The 22079-nt window shown below is 40.2% G+C and overlaps 1 protein-coding gene across 3 annotated transcripts in view; it reads left to right on the top strand.

The window, feature by feature from the left end:
* PDE7B (phosphodiesterase 7B) overlaps positions 1-22079 on the top strand; it is a 314218-nt gene that overhangs the window by 172533 nt on the left and 119606 nt on the right. Inside the window, exon 1 of one of the 3 annotated variants that reach the window (XM_060616746.3) lies at positions 1351-1900. The exons of the other annotated variants lie outside the window; for them this stretch is intronic. Coding sequence (XP_060472729.1) covers positions 1663-1900 — 238 coding nt within the window. The 5' untranslated portion in view covers positions 1351-1662. Of the gene's footprint in view, positions 1-1350; positions 1901-22079 lie in introns of those variants that run through there. 3 annotated transcript variants of the gene reach the window in all.

Consider the following 22079-nt stretch of genomic DNA (forward strand, 5'->3'; position numbering starts at 1 on the left):
ATGAAAATAAAACACACCTTACAACAGTCTTTTTCCTTTCCCCGAAGTCTCCTCTTCTCTCCCCCGAAGAAACATCAAATGACTGTGTGATAAACATGCCCCGCAAGGAATGTAGAAAGGAGCAACAGATTGTACATCAGCAAAACAAAATGCCAAGCAAAATAAAGCCCTTTGCAATGGCAGAGATGTGAAGAGGAGAAAAAGATGGGCTTGTTGTGATGGCCGCCAAGAAAACAGGAGCCTGCCACGTGAATGTTCAACTTCAAATTGTTCCTACAAACCCAATTTGCTGACAAAAGTGCCCAACACAATACCACCCCACTTTCATTTATGTCTGGGGCTTTTCACATAAGCTACAGGGGGCACCCCCTTCTGTTGTGTGGTTCTGACTTGCAGGGCTGGCTTCTCCACCTGAGCCGTGGGACCCGGCTTGCGCCTGGCCCAGGACTGTCCTCAGCTGAACCCCTCACAGGTGGGGGCACAGCAGTTAGCGACCCAAATATCAAGTCCACAGCGCTCTGTCTCTGGAAAGTGGATCTTCAACACTCTCTCCTTTCTTTCCAGTGCCTCGTACGCCCCCCCCACCGCCCCCCCCCCCCCCCATGAATAGCCTTTAAAATGATTACAGTTTTCTTTGCAAGGGGGTTTTAACAAGCCCAGGGTACCTATCCAGACTACGCAACCCCACTGCACGATCGCGTGAGGATCTTGGTGCTTCCCTAATTCACTTCTTTCAGAGTTAGCTTTGGGATGTGATTCAATGTTATTTCCCTTCCAGCTGAAGGGCGGCTGAGGTTACGAAGGGATTTGACCAATAGGCCAAAACCCAGTTAGGTTTGCTGAGAACCCAGTGACAGCGAGGGGGAGGGGTGTGGGGGAAGGGAGTGTGTGAACTGTGGGGTGAGGATCCATCCCAGAGCCTTCAGCCTAACCCCATCCCAGTGCAGACGCGGTGGACAGACAAGGTGGCCCCCCGCCAGACCTTCCAGAGAGCAGCAGCTGCAAATCGGTTCTGCCAGTGCTCAACTTCCCGTTTTCCGAGAGCTCCTTGGGACTTGCGGGGCTAGAGCCAGGGAAGCTTCTAGGCTTCCTGCAAGGAGGGGGGGGGGGGGGGGCGCACTCTTCACCTGACACCTTCAGATAACCGACCGGCCTCTGGAGGAGCCCTCGGAGAAGCTGGCAAAGGGGGAGCCCCGCTTCTTGGCCTGGAGACAAGCCACTTGACAAACTTTGACAAGCACCAGAGGAGAACGGGGAACAAATGAATCGGAAGAGGACAGGCAAACGCTAGAGCCTCGATGGCTTTCCCCCCAGCAGCCGTCCCAGCGGCGGCCTGGGATTAATTAAGCGCGGTGCCGCCAGTGCCCGGGAGAGCTGGGTGGGGGGAAAGTGCGCTCGTCTCCAAGGAGCGAGCGCGGTGGCACTTCTCACCGGCGAGAAACCTGGGCAAGTGAGTCGCCGCGTCGTCAGTGTTTGCGAGCGCCTGAGCGACAGGGAGGCTGTGCCAGGCTGGAGGAGGCTTGCCTTTCCGGAGCTGGAGGAGATTTCCCGGGGCTTCGCCTTCCCCTGCCTGGGAAGACTCTCCCGTCTGGCGGCGGCGGCGGCGGCCGCGGCGGCCCCGGCAGCAGCGGCCCCAGCTGCTCCGCGGGGGGACGGGGCAGAATGCCTGTCCTCGAGCGCTACTTCCACTCGGCAGAGCTGGGCAGGAGGTGGACGGCCCCGGAAGGCGTGCTGCCCTCCTCCGCGGGCGGCCGGCCGGGGTGCCAGCAGGGGCCGCTGCCCTGGGACTTGCCCGAGATGCTCAGGATGGTAAAGCTGGTCTGGAAATCCAAAAGTGAGCTGCAGGCGACCAAGCAGAGAGGCGTTCTGGAGAACGAAGATGCTCTCCACAGCTTCGCAGGTAAATGGTGAGGTGCGAGAGGTAACAGGGCCAAGTCCGATTGCTTTGGGTCCCTGCCGTGCAGAGCCCGAGCCAGAAAGACGGGAGAAGGAAGGAAGACCACTTGCAGCACGGGGTTCGAGGGCTGGGATTAATGAATGTCTGCTCCATCGTAGGAAGGCATCTTTAAAATTAAGAAGGATGTGGTAGGAGGAGCATTAACAGACTGGGGATCCAGTAACCTGGGCTCTGGGCTCCGCTCACACTTGCTTGCCCCGCGGCTTAAACAAGCGAAATTTCCTGAACTTCAGTCCCCCCAAAAGAAGGTGGAGGTGGAATTAGATGTTCTTTACTGGCGATCCTGCCCCTGCAATTCCTTATTGGCAAGTCAGAATTCTCTCCCAGACGATATTCTTCCTGGGCTGCTTTTTATAAAGTAAAATACGTTTCCCGATCTTTAACTATGGAGCTACGGCATGTATCGTGTTCCCAAGACTGAGTGGTCTGGAAGCTTTGCATGTCCTGGGAAAGTTGGCAAACTTCCTTGCCTCGATTTCCCCTTTGGAGGTGACAATCAATAATACAGATTCCCCCATTGATACCAGGAAAAATCAACTCCCTCACAAATGTGGAAATGATGACTCATAGGGACTTTGTCATGTTATAAGAATGTGCTGTGTTTAGGACAGTTGTGGAGAACCTTTCTGACAGCCGGCACCACAACCACCAGGACAGCTAGGATCCCTGCGAAGGATCCCAAGAGGCTCTGATAAAACTGTAAACTAAGAAACGTAACTGGTCGCAGGGTGCTCTCTTCCTTTGGGGAATGTGTTGGTAGCTATTTGGAAAGTGGTGGTTCACTTTAGAAGAACAAATACGAGCGTGTGTTTATGCATTTGAAGTCTTGGCTAGCCCTATGCAACGGAATCCTGACATACCGTTGGTGGTGAGAAGTAGGAGCCTAGACGGGAAAGACCAAAAATTACCTCTCTTCCTACACGGAAAGGGACTAAGAAGTCAAAATGCAGCTGATCTGATTTTTAACAATTTATGTAGAAACTTTTTTAAGTTGCCTAATGATCTAAAAAGAATATCATTACAAAATAATGTTCTGGACCAAAAAAAAAAAAAAAAAGACTTGAAAGGAAGGGGAAAAATAGTGTTGGTCTCTAGTAAACATGAGTACTTAGGGATGAGAAGAAAACCAGTGAGACTGAGGTTTATGTGGCAAATTGGAGATGAATGCCCAGGGAAACGGGTCTTGGTCAGAAGAAATGAGGTAATGCCAAAGCCATCCGTATTTCATGGGAGTCGTACAAGACAGATGGAAAAACCCACCTGGACAGACACCTTCACTGTGACACTTCAACTGTTACCACTCTTGGTTTGTTTCAGTAAATTAAGTGATTAAAATTCATATTTCAAATTGCGCTTTTGATAAAGTTACCTAATACAACAGCCGTTAGCACGTGTTGGGGATAGGTTTATGTTGTTATTTTTACTATAGGTGAGTGGGGGGTTAATTCTTGAAAAAAGCAGTACTACAGACAGAAAATAGAACTTCTGTGACTCTCACTTAAAAGGAACATTTTTCAGGACGTTGCAAAGCTGACTAGAGGAGTCTTAATTTATCCCTGGACCACTGCCTCACTCGCAGTGGAATCTCTCAGCAGCCACTTTGGCTCCCGGACAGGCTGTTCCCTGGTCTGCTGTCCCCTTTGTCCTGTTTGCAGGATACCTTCTCCAAGGAGGTCTGCCTGTTCTTCTTCCCTCCCTGCCCTGGCATTCTCAAGGAGATGAGGGGCTCTCCCTTCCTGTCATGGGTATGAGAACTTGTCATCCATGTATGCAGCCTGAGCCATGTGGTGCGGCCCCAAAGACAAGTTGCTTCACTTTCCAAATTGTCTCCTACTTCCTCCCGTCCTGTCCCTGATGCTGAAGCTCCTCCCTGAATCAGGTGTTCTGTGCCATTCCACCCAGAACAGAGTGACAGTGAGGGTCTCAGGAACGCTTGAAGAATAGTTCCAAAAATCTGGCGCGTTTCCATTTTTAGAAAGACAGGGTTTAGGCTGTATTCAGTTAGTGTACTGGTTTTATGGTAGAAAGCTTGTCAAAAAAACACCAAGACGTATAATGATCTCTCTCTCTCACTATCTCTCTCTCTCTCAACCTCGCTCTCTTTCTCTCATCTGACCCTTGCCTCAGAACTCTCACACAATTCATATTTTGACAGTGCTAACAACTTCCTGTTCCTCAAAATGCGTCAAGTGGTGCCCTATCTCTGAGCTTTACCTAGTGCTTGGAATGTCTTTCTTTGACTTAGCCAACTAAAAATGCTTTAATTCAGGGGCGCCTGCGTGGCTCAGTCGGTTAAGCATCTGACGTGATCTTACAGTTTGTGGGATCCAACCCCATATCAGGCTCCGAGCTGACACAGAACCTGCTTGAGATTCTCTCTCTCTCTCTCTCTCTCTCTCTCTCTCGCTCGCTCTCAAAATAAATAAATAAATAAATAAAATTTTTAAAAAATAAAAATAAAAATAAATAAAACAGGGCACCAGGGTGGCTCAGTTGGTTAAGCATCCGATTTCAGCTCAGGTCATGATCTCACAGTTCGTGGGGTTGAGCCCCACATTGGGCTCTGTGCTGACAGCTCAGAGCCTGGAACTGCTTTGGATTCTGTGTCTCCTTCTCCCTCTGCCCCTCCCCCGCTCATGCTCTGTCCCTCTCTCAACAATAAATGTTTTTAAAAAGATTAAAAAAAATTTTTAGTAAAATAATAAATAAATAAATAAATTAATTAATTAATTAAATTTTAATTCAAACCACAAAGTCCACTTCAAGCATCCCTTTCTTTGTAAGGGCTTTCCTGCTCTCCACCCCCATGCCCGGGCATCTTCCCCCACAGTCGTTTGTTTCCTCCTCTCTGCTATCTGTACCTGTATAGATGTTACATTTGTATCACACAATATATTTGCCATGCTATAACCACACACAAGAAAACTGAAAGCTAAAACATTCTATGTATATTTTCACTGCTTGTGGTAACTGATACATAGGTTTACATGTTTTAAAAACCATGAAATTGCAGAAGTTCCAAATAGAACCAATAGTCTTCAAGACTTTAGAGGTGGATATCACTGTTTTTAGTAAGTTGAATGTAACCTTAAAGTCTCCAGCTCTTCTTTTCTTTAGGGAGGGGCATCCTTATTTTCGTTCATACATCTCACACAAGACTGGGACTTGGTTTCTCACAAGTATAATGGAAAAGTGTTCTGAGATTTTGCTTAGGTAATAAAGGCAGACAGCAAAAGAATTTGTGGGAAAATAAATGCATAAATATGTATTCATGAGAGGCTTTAAGATGAGCTTCACTAAATTGTGAGTGATGGACGACAGACCGGAACAGTGTCCCCTGAAGGGAGCAAGGACGTGCGAGAGAGGAGGTTACGTGTATGAACATCTTCCTTCCAGCTTCAGATGGGTGTTGGCTGGAGACTAACAGTGACTGTCATAGCGATAGGCTGGAGGAGGGAATGGGGGATGACAGGAAGAAGTGGGGCTCGTCATCTTCACATGTTGTGCATCTGGGCTTTGGTGGAGGCACTGTTTGCTCTGGAGAGAGCTCTGGAAGTGATCACCGTGCCCAAAGTTGGAGCACCAACTCAGTTCATTGGATCATATCCAACTGTTTAATTTGCTTAATACTCACATTGTTTTCCCTTTATGAAACAAAGGATGGTCTAATTATCTAGTTAATCCAAAGAGGTGAAGAGTGGATTAGAGACTAAATAACTTGTCTTGGGTCACATACTGACCCTGTGTTAGAACCAGAACACGATCTCCATCACCCAGCTGTAGTCCACAAAACTGACACAAGTCAGGCACATGCTAGGTTATTTAAAGTTAACTAAGACATTGTTTTATTGATTATATGTAGAGGTACAAACATAGGAACTCATGATATAATACAAATCTTGGTCAAACCAGAAAAATTATATTACCATGCAAAATAAGCCAGACAATTGTGCCTTTACATTTTTCTACTATTTTGAGGGCTTTAGTTTTAGATCCAAGCTTCAAGTGCTGGGAAGGCCCAGGGGAAGATTCCCCATCTATCATCAAAAAAAAAAAAAAGTAAGCTTTAAAGCATGGTGGTGGTAGCATGCCCAGGAGGGGGTTCTGGGGAAGGAGAAGAAGGGCAGGAAATAAATAGGCAGTTTCTCAAATGCAGTAAGTGCAAATATTAGTCTAATTGTGATTCTCGGCAGCAACCTAAAGCTAGACATCTCCTAACAGAGCTTTCTCAGTTGAATAAATAATTTTATTTTGGAATTCAACCAAATAACTACAAATTCTATAGCCACAGAACTTACCTTTCTTTTGGTGTCTCTGGTCTAAATTTTACATTATTTACTTATTTTTTAAGCTTGTTCTCATTTCAATAGCCTTTGGTATCAGAAAAATATAAAAATACCTAACTCCCTAAAAAAAAATATGTATATATATTTTCCCCATGCCATTGTAACTTTCCAAGCCTTTCCAGGAGAATAAAATATCAGAAATTTGCTTTATACTTCGCTCTAAAAATTAAACCACCTTAGAGGAAAAAATGTCCAAAAGAATTCTTTGATTCCAGAACTCTACAATTCAAATTGACATTCAAAGTACTATTTTAAAGTACCTCAAGTATCAAGCATAATATAAATATATTGAAGATTGAACATTATTATGATTATAAGTCAAGGAGCATTTATTGAATGTTTAATGTATGCCAGGGACTCAGGGAAGAATCAAATCCTTATCAAGAGAAGAACAATTATAAATTGGTGAACGGGAGTTCTATCTACAGCATCTATGTGAAAACAAGCATTCATTGGTTTAAACCTTTCTGTCAACTCCAAGTATTGGCAATAAAAGTGGTGAAATTCAAAATCATTTGTTAAAATTCAAACACATTTTCAATCACTCATCAGTATTAATGATCTCATTCAAAGCAGGACAAATTGCTTTGATCAAAGTATCAATGAGTCTTAATAGTAGATAACGTGACATTAATTCATACCATTTTTCTAAAACAACGACTTGTGCATTAGTTTGCACTCAATCTGTAGCTAAACTGGGTAATAATCGTTGACACTTGAATCTGTTTTTATTTATTTATTTATTTTAGAGAAAGAGTGTGTGAGTGGGAGGGAGAGGAGTAGAGGGAGAGAAAGAGAATCTCAAGTAGGCTCCACGCTAAGTGCAGAGCCCCGTGTAGGGCTCCATTCCACGACCCTGGGAACATGACCTGAGCCAAAATCAAGAGTTGAATGCTTGGCCGACTGAGCCACCCAGGCACCCCTAATCTGTTCTTAAATCAGAATGCAAAATTGAGCAAAAACTGGAAGACAGCATCTTACTTTCACTAAATCTTGTCCTTCACATGACTTCCTTATTTTTATAAATGACATGACCTCTGCAGAAACCCTTTTTCAAAACTGTTCTAACTGCCCAGTTCCAGTTGGTTCTAAGTCCATAATACAAATTAGTAGTACCAGACTATTGGTACAGTGCTGAGATTTTCAAATTTTTAAGTCTTACCTCTCTCACTCAAACTGTGTGAACCTGGGCAAATTATTTCACCTCTCTGTGCCTCAGTTGCCTCTTCTATAAAAAGGGAATACTGATAACACCTTCACAAAAGGTGAAGACTAAATGAGATAATACCAAAAAAAAAAAAAAAAAAAGCCTAGAAAAGAGCCTAAGCTCTACTACATTCTCAGTAGATGTTAACTGTTATAATTATTGGTATTATTGCTATTTTCTCAACAATACCTCATGCTCATCACCTGCTTTCTATTTAGTTCCATGGCCCTTGGCCAAACTTCATGTTTTGTTTATCCTCTTGCAGTAGCTCCTAACTCTAGTACTCTCTCTACCCTTCTTTTTTTTTTTTTATGTTTTATTTATTTTTGAGAGAGGGGGAGAGAGAAAACGTGAGTGGGGAATGGCTTTGCTTTGAGATCAGACTGTGATCAGATCAGACAGCCCATTGCGGGACTCAAACTCATGAACTGCAAGATCATGACCTGAGCCAAAGTTGGACGCTTAACTGACTGCCATTCTCTACCCCTCTTCTTTCTACTGTGTGATTTAGATCAGTAGCATCAAAAGAAAAATCAGAATATGTCTTGCCCTTCTTCAGAATCCTTCAGTGATACTCTATTGTCTGCAGAGAAAATCCAAATACTTTTATCCTGCATTTAAAGCTCTCCACAGTCTGGAACTAGCTCACTTTTCCCATCTTATTTGTCATTATTGCCCCATAAGCACTTGCATTCGACCCAGACAGGACAAGCATGCCATAGCTACATCCTGGCTTTCTGTCCATTGTTGACTTCCCTCCATGCCCCCAACTTTTGCCATTCCTTAAGACCCCACTCATATACCATTCCCTGCACAAAGCCTTCCTGAGGTTACCGAAGGAGTGTGTGTCTTTCTCTTTTGAAGTCTCACCGAACTTTCTCTGTATTTCTTTCACAAACAAATCACTTTGTCATAATTAATGTACATTTTCTTCCTTCCCTCCTGGCTTCTCAGCTTTTTGACAATCTGAAGAACATTCTATTTTCTTTGTGTTCTTCCTAACATCTTTCACACATTAGCCACTCAATACACTTTGATAAGTAAAAAAAAGGAAATTATCAGAAGGAACAAAATAGCTTACAATTTGCCATTAAATGCATGAATGAACATTTTTTTCTAGGCAAAGATTACTCAAATATGAATTTAGTTATTCCTTTTAATGGAATCATTTTTAAGTTTATATTCTGGTAGAGGATCAGGATTAATCATTATAGCTTTTAAAATAAAAGAAAAGAATACATGACAGTGGATTCCCCAACTATTAAAAAGCTATAAACTATGTACAAAACTAATATGAGACAGTTCTATATTCATATAGGGAAGTTGAAATGCACTGATAATTATAAAATTTTAGAGCAAATGCATATAAATTGTGAATGCTTTTATATACTTTAAAAATAATTACTCTGTTCAGGCATTTTGGAACATTTTATATAAACTAAAGTTTGAAAAGTTGCTTTTTTTACAGATAACAGTCTGTATATTCCTCAACGTAATTTCAAAAATAGAATGCGGAAGGTGTGTGTTTACCCAGTCCTACAAATGAGCTTTTGAGGGGTTGGAGCTGAATGGAGGATGTTATTCCCACGTCCTCTGCTCTTTGCCTGGAAACAGTTTCTTTTTTCCTTTTCTTTCTTTCTTCCTTTCTTTCTTTCTTTCTTTCTTTCTTTCTTTCTTCTTTCTTTTTTTTTTTTTTAAACAAGTCTGGTTAACTGAACAGCAGAGCATTGACTTTGGCATCTTACTAATTTCTAAAAGGAAAACATTAGAAGCTTTATTGTAAAAAGACCAAAATCTCCAAGTTATTTTTTTCACTCACAGAAACAATGTAAAGAAGAGTGTGGTCTTTTCTACTACCTGATTTTTCTCACTCTTCAATTATCAATACACCTCATAGTATGTGGTAGGTATATATCACCCTATCAAAAAGAGGAGGCAGAACACAAAGTACTTGTGATTTAATACAGTGTCCTAGCCTAGATCTGTATACAGTGTAGACATCATTGTTTCTTTTTCTATTTTTTCCCTGTCTTTCCATAAATTTCTCTTGAGAATTGACTTCAATCTCTAAAACGCTAAAAGACCACCCAAGAGGTGAGCTTTGTATCTTTCCGTTTGTCTTAAATTCCTTGAACTACAACATTATGACAGAGTCTTTCTTCAGAATACTTCTTCTCACCTAAAAAATCTGCTTGGCATGATATGTTATAGATTATAAACCACACCCCTGTCCTGAGCATTTTGTTATTCCCTCAGCTCTCACACACGTGCTGAGGGAAGACTAAAGAAGAGCCTTTAGGTCATGGCCCTTACCATTAGTAACAAGATAAAACTTAAAAGTAGGCCTTGTGTGCAATTGGAAGGCAGAGTCGACAAGACAAAGCAAGGTTTAGTTGTGTGTGGCCTTAAAAGTGAGTCCAAGGGGCCAGGCTGATTACAGAAAAATAAAATCCCTAGAGAGAAAGGGACAAATTTTTCAAAAGAGATTGAGTAGCAGTTGCATGTACTTGATAGTAGAAATCGAAAGGTGGAAAACCAGAAAATTGTAAAATAAAATCAAGGTCAATAGAGAGATCAAACAAAAATAAATGTAAGTAAATGTAATGTAATGAGAAATGTAATAAATGTGCTAAAGTAAATGTAAATCTTTAGTTAAAGCATTCATAAGGAAAATTAAACAACCAAGGGCATTGAGACACATTTAGTGCAATAATTAGAACATCCTCAGATTTTCCTTCCTTCTAGAATTAAAACCAAAGCACAAGACTCTTTTCTTACTTATTTCTGCATCTCTTTTGGATGGCACCCAGATATCTCACACAAATATAGATAACCTTGATGACAACTTCTGGAAACTGAAAGAGATATTTGTTCAGAGGATCTGTGTCAAAAATTCATTGAAAAAAGTTGATAGCTTTTGTTGAAAAAAAAAAGTTAGAAAGAGAAGAGAAAGAGACAAGTAAGGAGACAACCGTGGAGTACCAACAAGAAGGAAGTGAAGTGAGATCACTACAAAGAAACTGGATCCAAGTAGAAGTGTAAACAAAAACATATAGAAATGAAAACAGTCACTGTTGAAGACAACTGTAGCAGAGATCTCAAATGTCCACACTGAAATGTGCAGTAAAATACAGCCTGTTTCTCTTCAACTAATCAAATCTTCCTCTTTAGCCCACCTGAATGGGATAAAAAAATTTGTATTTGCTCATTATCATGGTGGAGGTCAATCTTCTCCAGACTAAATTACTTCTTTTGGATAAATATTTCCCCTGCCCCTTGCTTTTCTGCAAGGTGGTTCTGGGTGATTGTGTGCCTTGGGCCCACGCACACCTATCTGAATGTGCCTACTGCACAAAATGCAAAATGCCAGCCTGAGACTGGGGAGCCAAGGCATGTTCATCTGACCACTGGGTTCTGTCTTTGACTCTCTTCCCCATAATTCTCCAGGCTGTCAGGAGTAGATGGCCTTACTTTGTGCCATATTCTCCTTCCCCAGAGAGAGCCTCTAGTGTGGAAGTGGCAAGAAACCATGTCTGCCAGCCTAACTCTCAATGACAATGGGATCTAATGAGAGAATGTAGAGAGTCCCTTTATCTTTCCACAAAGACCAGTTTTCAAGTGTATTGTTCTGCTGCAAGCTCACACAAAAACCAACAAACCAAACAACAACAACAAAGGAAAGCAAACAAACACAAAAACCCTTCTCACTCTGAGGGTCAATGATGAATCTTGACTCCCTCTTCAAAAAACACTATCTCCAGCGGCACCTGGGTGGCTCAGCTGGTTGAGCATCCGACTTCAGCTCAGGTCATGATCTAGCAGTTTGTGAGTTCGAGCCCCATGTCAGGCTCTATGCTGACAGCTCAGAGCCGGGACCATGCTTCAGATTTTGCATCTCCCCCTCTCTCTGCCCCTCCACCACTAGTACTGTGTGACTCGTTCTCAAAAATAAATAAAAAACATTAAACAAACAAAAACAAAAAAAACCCACTATCTCCGTTACACACGGATTGAGCTACCATGTGCTGGGCCCGTACTTGAGTATTGCATATTCAATAGTATTTATTTTAGTTACATTCCTATGCACATGCTGGACCCAGTTATTCTACCCTATTACCTCTTTCTCTTTCGGTTAAAATATACACATGCATTTGAGCAACCAATCTCAGGACTTCGACGCTGACTGTCGAAGTTCAACTGAACTTCATTGAACTTCATTCAACTTCATTGAACTTCATTCAGTTCAACTGAATGACTGTAATACATGAAACAGGATAGGAACAAGTGACACCTTTCTGGTTGGTTTCCACATCAAAAGCTGAGGTTCTATGTCTAATACAAATTTGAATTGCAATCATAAACATACAGTGCATTGTATTCTGGTCAGGTCTGATACATTTTCATTGCTTAAATGTGCTCATTGGAAATTTCTAAGAGGTATTCTCCTTTCTCTGTACTCTGGCTCCTAGAGAGAAGGATGGGAGGGATGGGAGATGCCAGTAGAAGTGAGGGTGACGAGGAATAAGGCTGCCAGCGCTGTAACAGGGAAAACAGCACTGTTTTCTTCTAGCTCTGTAACAGGAGTCATTATTACCTTTTCCATGGTAGCTGATATGAAGAACCAGCTACCTCCCTCCCTGTTCTTCTGTCTATAAGTCATTCAAGGTTTATGTACACCTATCTTTTTGCCCTTAGTTTCTCCTTTGAATATTAGTTGAGTTCCACGTTGCTTGTCTTGGTTCAATGTATCATTCTACAGTAGAACAAAAGAAAAGATTTCCTTGTCAGTTAAATAGGTATATAAAATCAAGAACTGTGAACTCATCAGATTCATCAACTCTAAAGCAATTTCTACCCCCTTTAGTCCTAAATGCCCTATTGTTTGATTTGGTGATAAACGCACTGTAGAATGTGAATAGATAAAATTGAACTAAAAAATTTTTGTTTTGAAAAAAATTTTTTTGAATGCCTCCACCCTCCAAAAATAATGAGAAACACCCTAGGAGGTCACAGAATAGAAAATGGTGTTTTAATGTCATATCCAAATATTTAGCATCTTCTACCATGCAAGAAGTCACAATTGAATAAGGACTTATTCCTAACTCAGAAGAAATTGAGACCTCTATTTACTTGTTATTTATTCAAGATATTCAGAAAGGGAAATAAATCAAATTTCTATGTTTTTCTTGCAAAGCAATTCGATTGAATAATTATGGTTTGAGTGTCTACTCAGTGCATAGCATTATGTTATGTGCCTGGGACAAAAGCAGAAGAAAAAGAAGTTATGACCTGTTAGATGAGACAGACGTATAAACAACTCACTGATATCAAGGTAGAAAGGCATATGTCTCAAGATATAGTAGGAATAATACTCTGTGGAAACACTGAGGAAGGACAAAGACTGCTTATTCATAGGGAGGTAGTCTGGGGCCATATTACCAAAGACCTCATCTACCTTTCTAAGGAGTATATCCTCCAGGTACGAGAAGGCTTCAAATAATTTTAGTGGGAAGTGACATGATAAATTTTAGATTTTAGAAGGATTGCCCTACCAACAGTGGCTGGTGGAGAGTTAGACTTGAGGTAAAGATACTAATGTATTCTCAACCATCAACTTGGTGTTCACTGGCCATATTTAGTAAATATCAAGAATTTTGAGATGTTGAATACTTTCCCTTTAACTTACAGACCAACTTTCCCGAGTGCTATAGTATTTTACACAGAACTACAAGAAATAATATATAAACCATCCAGTTAAAGCGCTTTGCCACTTGGTACCAACCTGTCCTGAAAGAGGTGTATTCCACGTGTTCTTCCATCCAGACCTCCCATTCCAGCTATGATCCTCACTTCCACAAATTCAAGACCTGACACAACTGATCTTCACAGTTTCACGACAGCCTGTCCCTCCTACTTTGCCAAGTCGTATTTCTTCTGTCTTCAGGTTGCCATGTTTTTTAAGCAATTAGTTCAAGGCTAGGTGCCACAGGATGGATGAGAAAATGTCTAAGAAAAGTGTAATTTTTATATAGTTTATAATGTAGTGAGTTAGATAAAACCACATACTCAAACACAAACCTAGTGTGATAGATACCCCAGAGGACTCCGTGTTAACTCACCCTTCTCTAGAGGGACCCAGGAAGGCTTAGTGTGGACATAGCTTACAGCTATGTCTCTAAGATCATTAATATCTCAACAGATATGACAAAATGACCTTCTTGGTGAAGGAATTAACGTGAATGTAAGTACAAAGGCAGAAAAGCATAAGAAACGATTGAGAAATGGAGGTTAATCGAATTAACTTAGTATGATGTTTAAAGTAAAAACTAGTGGGGGCGCCTGGGTGGCGCAGTCGGTTAAGCGTCCGACTTCAGCCAGGTCACGATCTCGCGGTCCGTGAGTTCGAGCCCCGCGTCAGGCTCTGGGCTGATGGCTCGGAGCCTGGAGCCTGTTTCCGATTCTGTGTCTCCCTCTCTCTCTGCCCCTCCCCCGTTCATGCTCTGTCTCTCTCTGTCCCAAAAATAAATAAAAAACGTTGAAAAAAAAAATTAAAAAAAAAAAAAAAAAAGTAAAAACTAGTGGGAAACAAAGAGAATTAATGGGACTGGGTTGCATATGGACAAGAAACTTTCACTTTTGTAGAACCATTGACAAATTATAAGAGGAAAAATGGAGACGTCTTTGAATTTTATAAAGGAAAGTGCCTCTAAGTTCATCTAGTTAAACCACTGCAGTTTTTTTGTTTTGTTTTGTTTTGTTTTGTTTTGTTTTGTTTTGTTTTTTGATGAGAAAACTGAGAGCCCCAGAGAGGTTACACACCATACTTGGAGCCAATTCTAGGTCCCTCAATGCCCAGCCATGCTATTGATTCAGCCATGCTGCCTGCCATGGTCAAACTCCAAAAATGCCTCTCTCCATGATAACCTCTCTAAATCTCATTTTCTGTCCTTTTCACTCCAAAGCACTAACGTCTCTATGATTGTGTTATATGTGTGGTATCCATCTTACAAAAGCAAGAAGTACGTGTGCACCCATAAATGCATGCGTGTATGTGAACACACATGTTTTTCTTGTTCCCAGACTTGAATTATAAATTGTTCTGGACAAGTCCCAAGCTCTGGTTGTGAATTTCCCATCTAGCGTGCTGCACTGTACTAAAAGGGTAGTTGCCCACCAGAAAAGAATACCAGATGTAAGAATTTAAACAGGATTGTGAGGTTAAAGGAAGTTATATATGAAATAAATAGACATGGTAGCTGCTGGTTGCTATAGCCATTATAAGTGAAATGTTACTGTGATCCTATATAATAGTTATGTTTCTTTCTGCATGGTTGCCTGGAGATAGAGTGCAGGAGGGTGGGCCAGACAGGGCCAGTGCATGTGGCCATTGAAAGTGTGGGTCAGTGGTACGTTTGCCTGTGAACCATTGAGGATTAACCCCTCTCAAGCTTTCTTTGCAAACATAGTGTTTAGCTCAGAAAGCACATGGAAGATTTAGCAACATTTAGGCAAGATTTTATAAAGCTCATCTGCAGCCACTGTTATTTTTCCTGATTCTATAAGGTGTTTGTATTCCCAAAAGAAGCGTATAGGCCTTGGTGGCCAGTTTTCCTCCTTTTTGCTCTGAAGCTATCTCCTGTCCTCTCAAAAGCCTTCTTAGCTGCCTGCATTATGCCATTCACAGCCCGCCTGCTTATTACCACCCAAATAAGGTAACAGAAATACAATGGAAGTGGCTTCTTCTTTTTAATGAACAATAGACCTTATTCCATTAAAAATAAGACCCTACTCTGAACCATTACAGAAACATTTTTTGATGTTAGAAACGTCAGTGGCTGCGGGGTGGGAGTGTTGGGGGCAGACAGAGCTTTCTGCTGCTGTTCTTAATTATTTTTACTTCATGCCTCCTCTACCTCTGGGTCTAGCTGAGGCAGAAACGGTGAAATGCCATAATATAACCCTCTCTCGAAGTATATTTGGCCTGACAGGAAACAGGAAATACCAGAAAAGATCACAAGAAAAGCTGTAATCATAAGATTTCTAGCCTAATTCTTTTGACGTCAGCAGTTTAGATAAGTCAGATAAGCAATCACAAGCATCCGCGAGCTCCGGAGTGCCAATCCAAATACCCGAAGTGCATCTTCAACCCCTTTGAACTTGCACATTGTTGTTTTGCCCCTGCCCTCTTCTCTTCCCCACAAGAAGCATATCCTGAAATTGTGAATTATGAGTTTAGTGTCAACATTAAGGTATTCAAAGGCATTACACAGAACTTCTAAATTGGTCTTATAGCTAATTCAGCTGGCTTCGTGCATCATACACTCTGGATGAAGCTGACTGTTGATAAGGCATGAAAAAAACTGACTCTGGCTTGTTTCAAAAGGAGTTTGCTTCCTAAAGTTTAACTTTTCCAATCTTGACAACTAAGTGATAGCTGTACTTTGTCTTTGATAATATGCTAAAGGACACATTACCATCTCCAAAATATGCTAAAGGATTCAGTAACATCAGCCATCATTATTATCACCTTTCCTTGGCCACCACTACCTCTACTGCCCCCCATAACAAAATACTTATGGGTTGGTTAGATATAAATTGCATGGGGTATATACTCCCCTCTAAGTTTTCATAACTTCAGAAATAGAACTAGAGAATTTAACCGTTAGATAATAAGCAGAGGCACAGGTATAAGCTGTTCAGAGAATGACATGAGAGATTAAATTAAATTACATAACATGGAAATTTAAAATTAAAAAAAAAACTTTGAGGACAAGAACTTATTTAGACATCTACCTATTTCCAAAAAGATTTTTAAGCTTATAAGAAAGTCACAATAAAACATAAGAACACAAAGACATAAAACTATTCTGTCAAGATGAAAGACAAAAACTACATAGTAAAGGAGGAGGAAAGGAGAACAATTACACAAAGTAATTGAGCAAAACTGAGATCTCAACTTCCTAGCAGACAGGGCAAAGGGGTAACAGAATAATTATAGCATTCATTATCTCTAGGAAAATTCCCTGGGAAGAAAAACATTTTTCCTGGCGTTGGGTACTAAATAGGACTCTCTTATCATGATCATGATAATGATGAGATATGATATGATATATGATATGATATGATATGATATGATATCTATAATATAGATGATATGGTATGATAATGGGAGTGATATGGTATGATATTGATGACTTGGTATATAGTAATGGAGGGTGTCCCTCCAAGGACTTTAAGCAGATATGAAGAGGTGTGCCACCTATGGGTGGTTTTACACACTCAGTGAAAGATGATTCCATAGAGACCATTCAGTTGGGAGTCAAAGGAGAGGTGGCCCCAGCTTGTGGCTTCGGGGTGGTCTGACATAATGAGGAGTCAGGAACATGTACACAGTCATGAGGAGTGAGAATGGGATAGTCTGTCTTTGTCAGGGAAGTGCAAGCCTCAGCAGAGCTCAGCTCTTGTGAATGTAGAAAGTTAGGTCACAGGTCCCTGGAACATGGAACTCACACAGATCTGCTAATTTCATCATGGGCATACCTGCCCTTATAATCTTTAAAATTGTAAGAGAAAAATTAAGTAACAAATGTTTCCTCTTAGATGGTAGAAATATTTTTATATTTTCCCTGGTTGTGCCAGACATTTGGCTCTAACAAAATACACATGGGTAAAGTGTCCCAATTAGGTCAGAGGTGAGTTTTGAGTCTTCCGTGTGTGTGTGTGTGTGTGTGTGTGTGTGTGTGTGTGTGTTATATCTGATACTCTGTCTTGAGTAACACAGCTAAGCCCTTTACTTTGTCAGTGTTTCCTCAGTGCATGAACACATGTAGGTACTCAAAAAATGTTATATTTAATGTTCAGAATAAATGCTATCTGAACATATTTTCATTGTATTTGAACCCATTACCCACATTCTGCCTAACATCTTGCTCAGTGAAAGCCCTCATAATATTTCCCAAGGATTCAGAAAATTGGAAAGAATGTATGTGTTTAGATTAAAAGATAAATATTATATTCAAGAAAGCCCAGTAAGTATGAAAACAAGTGGATTTCTTCCTATTTAGTACAAAAGTGATGAGCATCTGGGTGTTAAGCATATGGAGAGCTGCAGCCAGTCATCTTTTCTGAGACCGCTTCCAAATAACTTTACCAAGGAGTGTGTGTGTGTGTGTGTGTGTGTGTGTGTGTGTGTGTGTTGGGGGGATGGTGGGCTAAAAGAAACAGATTCATGTCAGAGAGAAAACAGGCCCTCTCTTTGTCTAATACACTGGACCATGATCTTGCAAAATAAGTAAAGACAAGAGTAGAAAACTGAAAAATGAAAGGAAGCACAATTGGGCAGAGTAACACCTGATTTCTACAAAGAACAATGGAATTTAGAAAGGAAAAAAGAAGGCCTGACCCAGATAACCCCAAACGTGGCCTAGAGAGTAGAAAGAAGAAATATCTGGACACCCTAGAAAGACTTGTTACATACTGTGTCTTCTAGCTTCTTAGAGCTGAGCTGCTCTTCCTGACAAGTCACCAAGGCCAAGGTGAGTCCTTAACTCTCAATAGTTGCTATACATTTATATCATCAGTCTTGGTCACACTAACCAAGTTGAACTCTTGCCCTTTAATTGGAAACCAAACGTGAATTAAGGGTCAACCAAGATGTATTTAAACACAGGCATTTTGTATACTTGCTACTGTAAAATTACTTTGAATCAGTGCTTTAACGTGCTTTAAAGGCTTCTAGGGCCACCTTAGAGGTTACTGAATTCTTTCTAGGGTCACTGTTATTTGCTGTTGCTCTGCAAAGCTGAAAAGTTAAACGATATAAAGAACTGCACTTCTCGGGAAGCCTTCAATTCTCCACTCTTTTGGAAATATTGCATCCATTGTTTATAAAATTTTGTGGTTCTGATTCATGTTCTTTTTTTAAATCTTGTGAAAAATTAATAACCTCCTACTTTCCTACACCCTTCCCCCTTTAGGCCTGTCACTGGGAATGCTTCTCTTTAATTCAGAATTATCATGGTTAAGTGATGGGCTCTAGAATCCATGCATCTTTACTAAACTCTTTGGACCTCAATTTTTTTGCTATAATATGGAAACAATGATGGAAACTGCATTATGGTGCTGCTTTGGGGAGTAAGCCAGATAATCCATGTAAAAAACCTACCATACTGCTAGTGCTAATGATTATTATCCCACAATTTTCTTATTTCTAATAATACCAAGGAATATTAAATTGCCTTTTTACCTTATCCTTATATTTGCAATTCTAGTAATACAATCTTGAAACTAGTCTTTAATTTCTTTAAGTTTATTTATTTATCTTGACAGAGAGAGAGAGAGAGAGAGAGCAGGGGAGGGGCAGAGAGAGAGGGAGAGAGAATCTCAAGCAGGCTCTGCACTGTCATCACAGAGCCTGATGCAAGGCTCAATCTCACAAACCATGAGATTATGACCTGAGCAAAAATCAAGAGTCAAATGCCTAACCAAGTGAGCCACTCAGGCACCCCTCTTTACTTCCAATTTTTAATTCAACTTTTACTCATTTTACATCAGTATGTACAGTGAAAGCCTAATACTTCTAATCATACAATTACCAAAATATTCTAATTGGTTCAGAGTGGAGATACAGAGTTGAAAATTTGGTTGAGTCCAAGTACATGCAAAAGTAATTTCTAAAAGGATGTTGAATTTGCCAGTACTTGGTTTTCAACTAAATCCTTTGTTAAAACAAGTTAAAATTCGAGAGGCTTGTATTCTCATTTTTGAGTTGTCAATTGTTTATGGTATGAATCGCCACTTAACATCAAAAATCTATTTAATCACAAAGTCTCTATATTACCATTTTTGTCGAGATGACATCCACTTAGACTTTTTAATGCAGAAAACCAGTTCATGGCATGTTGGCATTAGAATTCCAGCCACAGCTTTTCAGGAATCAAGATTGATCACTCTTGACAAGCGGCAGACCTTTCCAAAGCACCACAGGGAGAGAAACTTCTCAGAAACCAGAGGTTTTGTAAGGAGATCAACATAATAGCTTATTTCCTAATGAAACTGGCAGGAGCTGATGTCTTCTAGTTATGTTTAAGAAAACCATTAGATTTCCTCATGAGATTTCAAAGTTTGGATGACCTTCAATTAGAGACAAAGGACAACCTGAAAACATATAACATCTGGTCATCCCAAAACGTCCAAAGAAACCTGAAATTATTCAGCACCACCAGCCTGTTCATTGAACAAAAATCATCTCACCTCAAAGGTCTATTTCCTGGGAACTCAGCAGCAAGGTAGAAATAACAGCCAAGGGGAATTAAGAAAAATACTCTCTGATTAATTGCTTTCAAAGGAATAGGTTTAGTCAAAATTATCCCACTTTGGAATGTACAGTCTTAGTATATGATATTCCAGTGTTATGAGCAATGGTAGATTCAGGAAGCTTATGTACCTCACCTTATCAACTCAAGTGTTGGTTGGTAACCTCTTATGCTAAACAACATGTGGATTTGGGAAAGATGAAAGGGAAGCCATGTGGGTGGGGAGTAGGTGACATTTTCATAGGTGGCATTTTATAGAATTCAGGGGAAAATATACTATATCATGTCCATTTACTTTAAGTGTTACTAGACCAAAAGGAATTCCTTTGAGGACACTGATTTGCAAGAGAAAAAGTGATTTATATAAGGAATAGTCTAATGGAACGTAAGGCTTTTAGGTTCTGCCATGAAAATATCAGAAATAGGATTGAAAATCAGCAAACTAAATACAGACAATCCACTTTTCAGATGCATGAATTATGAACGAGCCACTCTGAGCAGTTGTTCAACATAAGCAGTGGTGACATGTCAGGTTGACCTGTGCTTTGGACCAAGGGTGACCTAATAGCAACTTTACAGTGTACGAGTTAAAAGTGACCTGTTTCTGAGGCAGAGAGAAGGCAGAAGAATGCATGCAGACTCCATCCTTGGGGCCGATCTCTCAGTAGTTCCTCAATGCAATTATACAGAATTAATCAATCCCTGGACATGGAATCAAAAGACACCTTCCTACTTGCTATGCAGATGTAAACTTTCCTCTCTCTGCACCAGAGCCAGTCAAAGTGCAAGCCGTGGAGATCTGAGCCGTGATGGAACCGTGCCGGGAGGGCACAGTCACTTGAAACAGAGCCCGTGTTTGATTTAAGCTCAGAATGACAACTTTGGCAAGAGTGGGTGATGGCTTTGCTGCATTTGAGCAGGAAAAGCCTAGACGCTAGGCATAAATTTCTAAGTTTTAATTATGCAAACTCCAAGAACATAGTGGCTGTTTGAATACTATCCTAAAGTCCATTTGATTAATTTTCCCAAAGTCATGCCATTCAGTTTTCAAGACTTTCACGTTCAGGATTTTAGCTCTCACCTCCTCACACTTGAAATAAATGAACTGCTTCCATGTATAGAAGGCTAATAATCCTACATTTTAATTAAGAAAATAGTGATGCTGATGCTTGGAACATTGAACACCGCTCTAAAGAAAATATTTGCCATAAATTGATCATTCCATCCACCAGAAATCAGACCTCTGCCAAGCTTAGAGAGTGATGTGAAGAAATACAAATTACATCCCCCTTCTCTTCAAAATTTACAATCAAAGGATCAAGCAGGAAAATTAGCTAACAATTCAAACCCTTGTATTCTGATGTCAAATACTAGTCTGAAAATTTAGAATACATCTGAATCAAAATGGATAATTATTTTAAATCTTGCTGATAAAAATAAATATCTAACATACCCTTCCTTCTTTTTTTTAGCTAATCTCCATTTGCAGAACTTTTTTCCTGAATAAGGCTTATTTCTAAATCTGGGTCATCATCCCAGACCTTCACCTTGTCCCTGACTTTGATGGAGGAAAGGACTGATTCTTTTGCTTCCATTTGATCTATATCATTTTTCTCTCTGTCTCCTCTGCCCTCTCTTCTTTACTGCCCACATTAATAAAATTTAATATATTAAACTTCATATTTATAAGTAAATAACCAAGTTAGTATAGATATTGGCTTCATAGAAGAAACATGTGAACAAGAACCTAAAATCATTTTATTAGCAGAATAAGAAACGTAAGAAACCAGGGAAAAAAGTATAAACTATAAGAACATCTAAGTTGTGGTAATAAAAACAAGTTTATTATAAAAATGTAAGTATACAAGGAACTTTCACATTCATATTATTTCCTTTAATCCTCAGAACAACCCAGTGACATAGACAGATACAGAATTACTACCCCACTTCACAAATGGGAAACTGAGGCTCAGGTTGTGTAAGAGATTTGTCCCAGATCACAGAGCTTAAACAAAAAAAGATAAGAAGACTTTGTATATGGAAAAAAAACTAAAATGTCATTTGATAGATGAATAAATAAAGAGTCATATAGATAGATAATGGATAAATAGATAACATGAAAAATATATATAATGGAAATTATATGTGTGTGATGGAATTTACGTGTATATAAAATAGAAATTATTCAGTCTTTACAAAAAGAAAGAAAGAAAGAAAGAAAGAAAGAAAGAAAGAAAGAAAGCCTGACATTTGCA

Source organism: Panthera onca, chromosome B2 (assembly GCF_046562875.1).
Source record: "Panthera onca isolate mPanOnc1 chromosome B2, mPanOnc1 haplotype 2, whole genome shotgun sequence".
In the NCBI taxonomy this organism is placed as follows: domain Eukaryota; kingdom Metazoa; phylum Chordata; class Mammalia; order Carnivora; family Felidae; genus Panthera; species Panthera onca.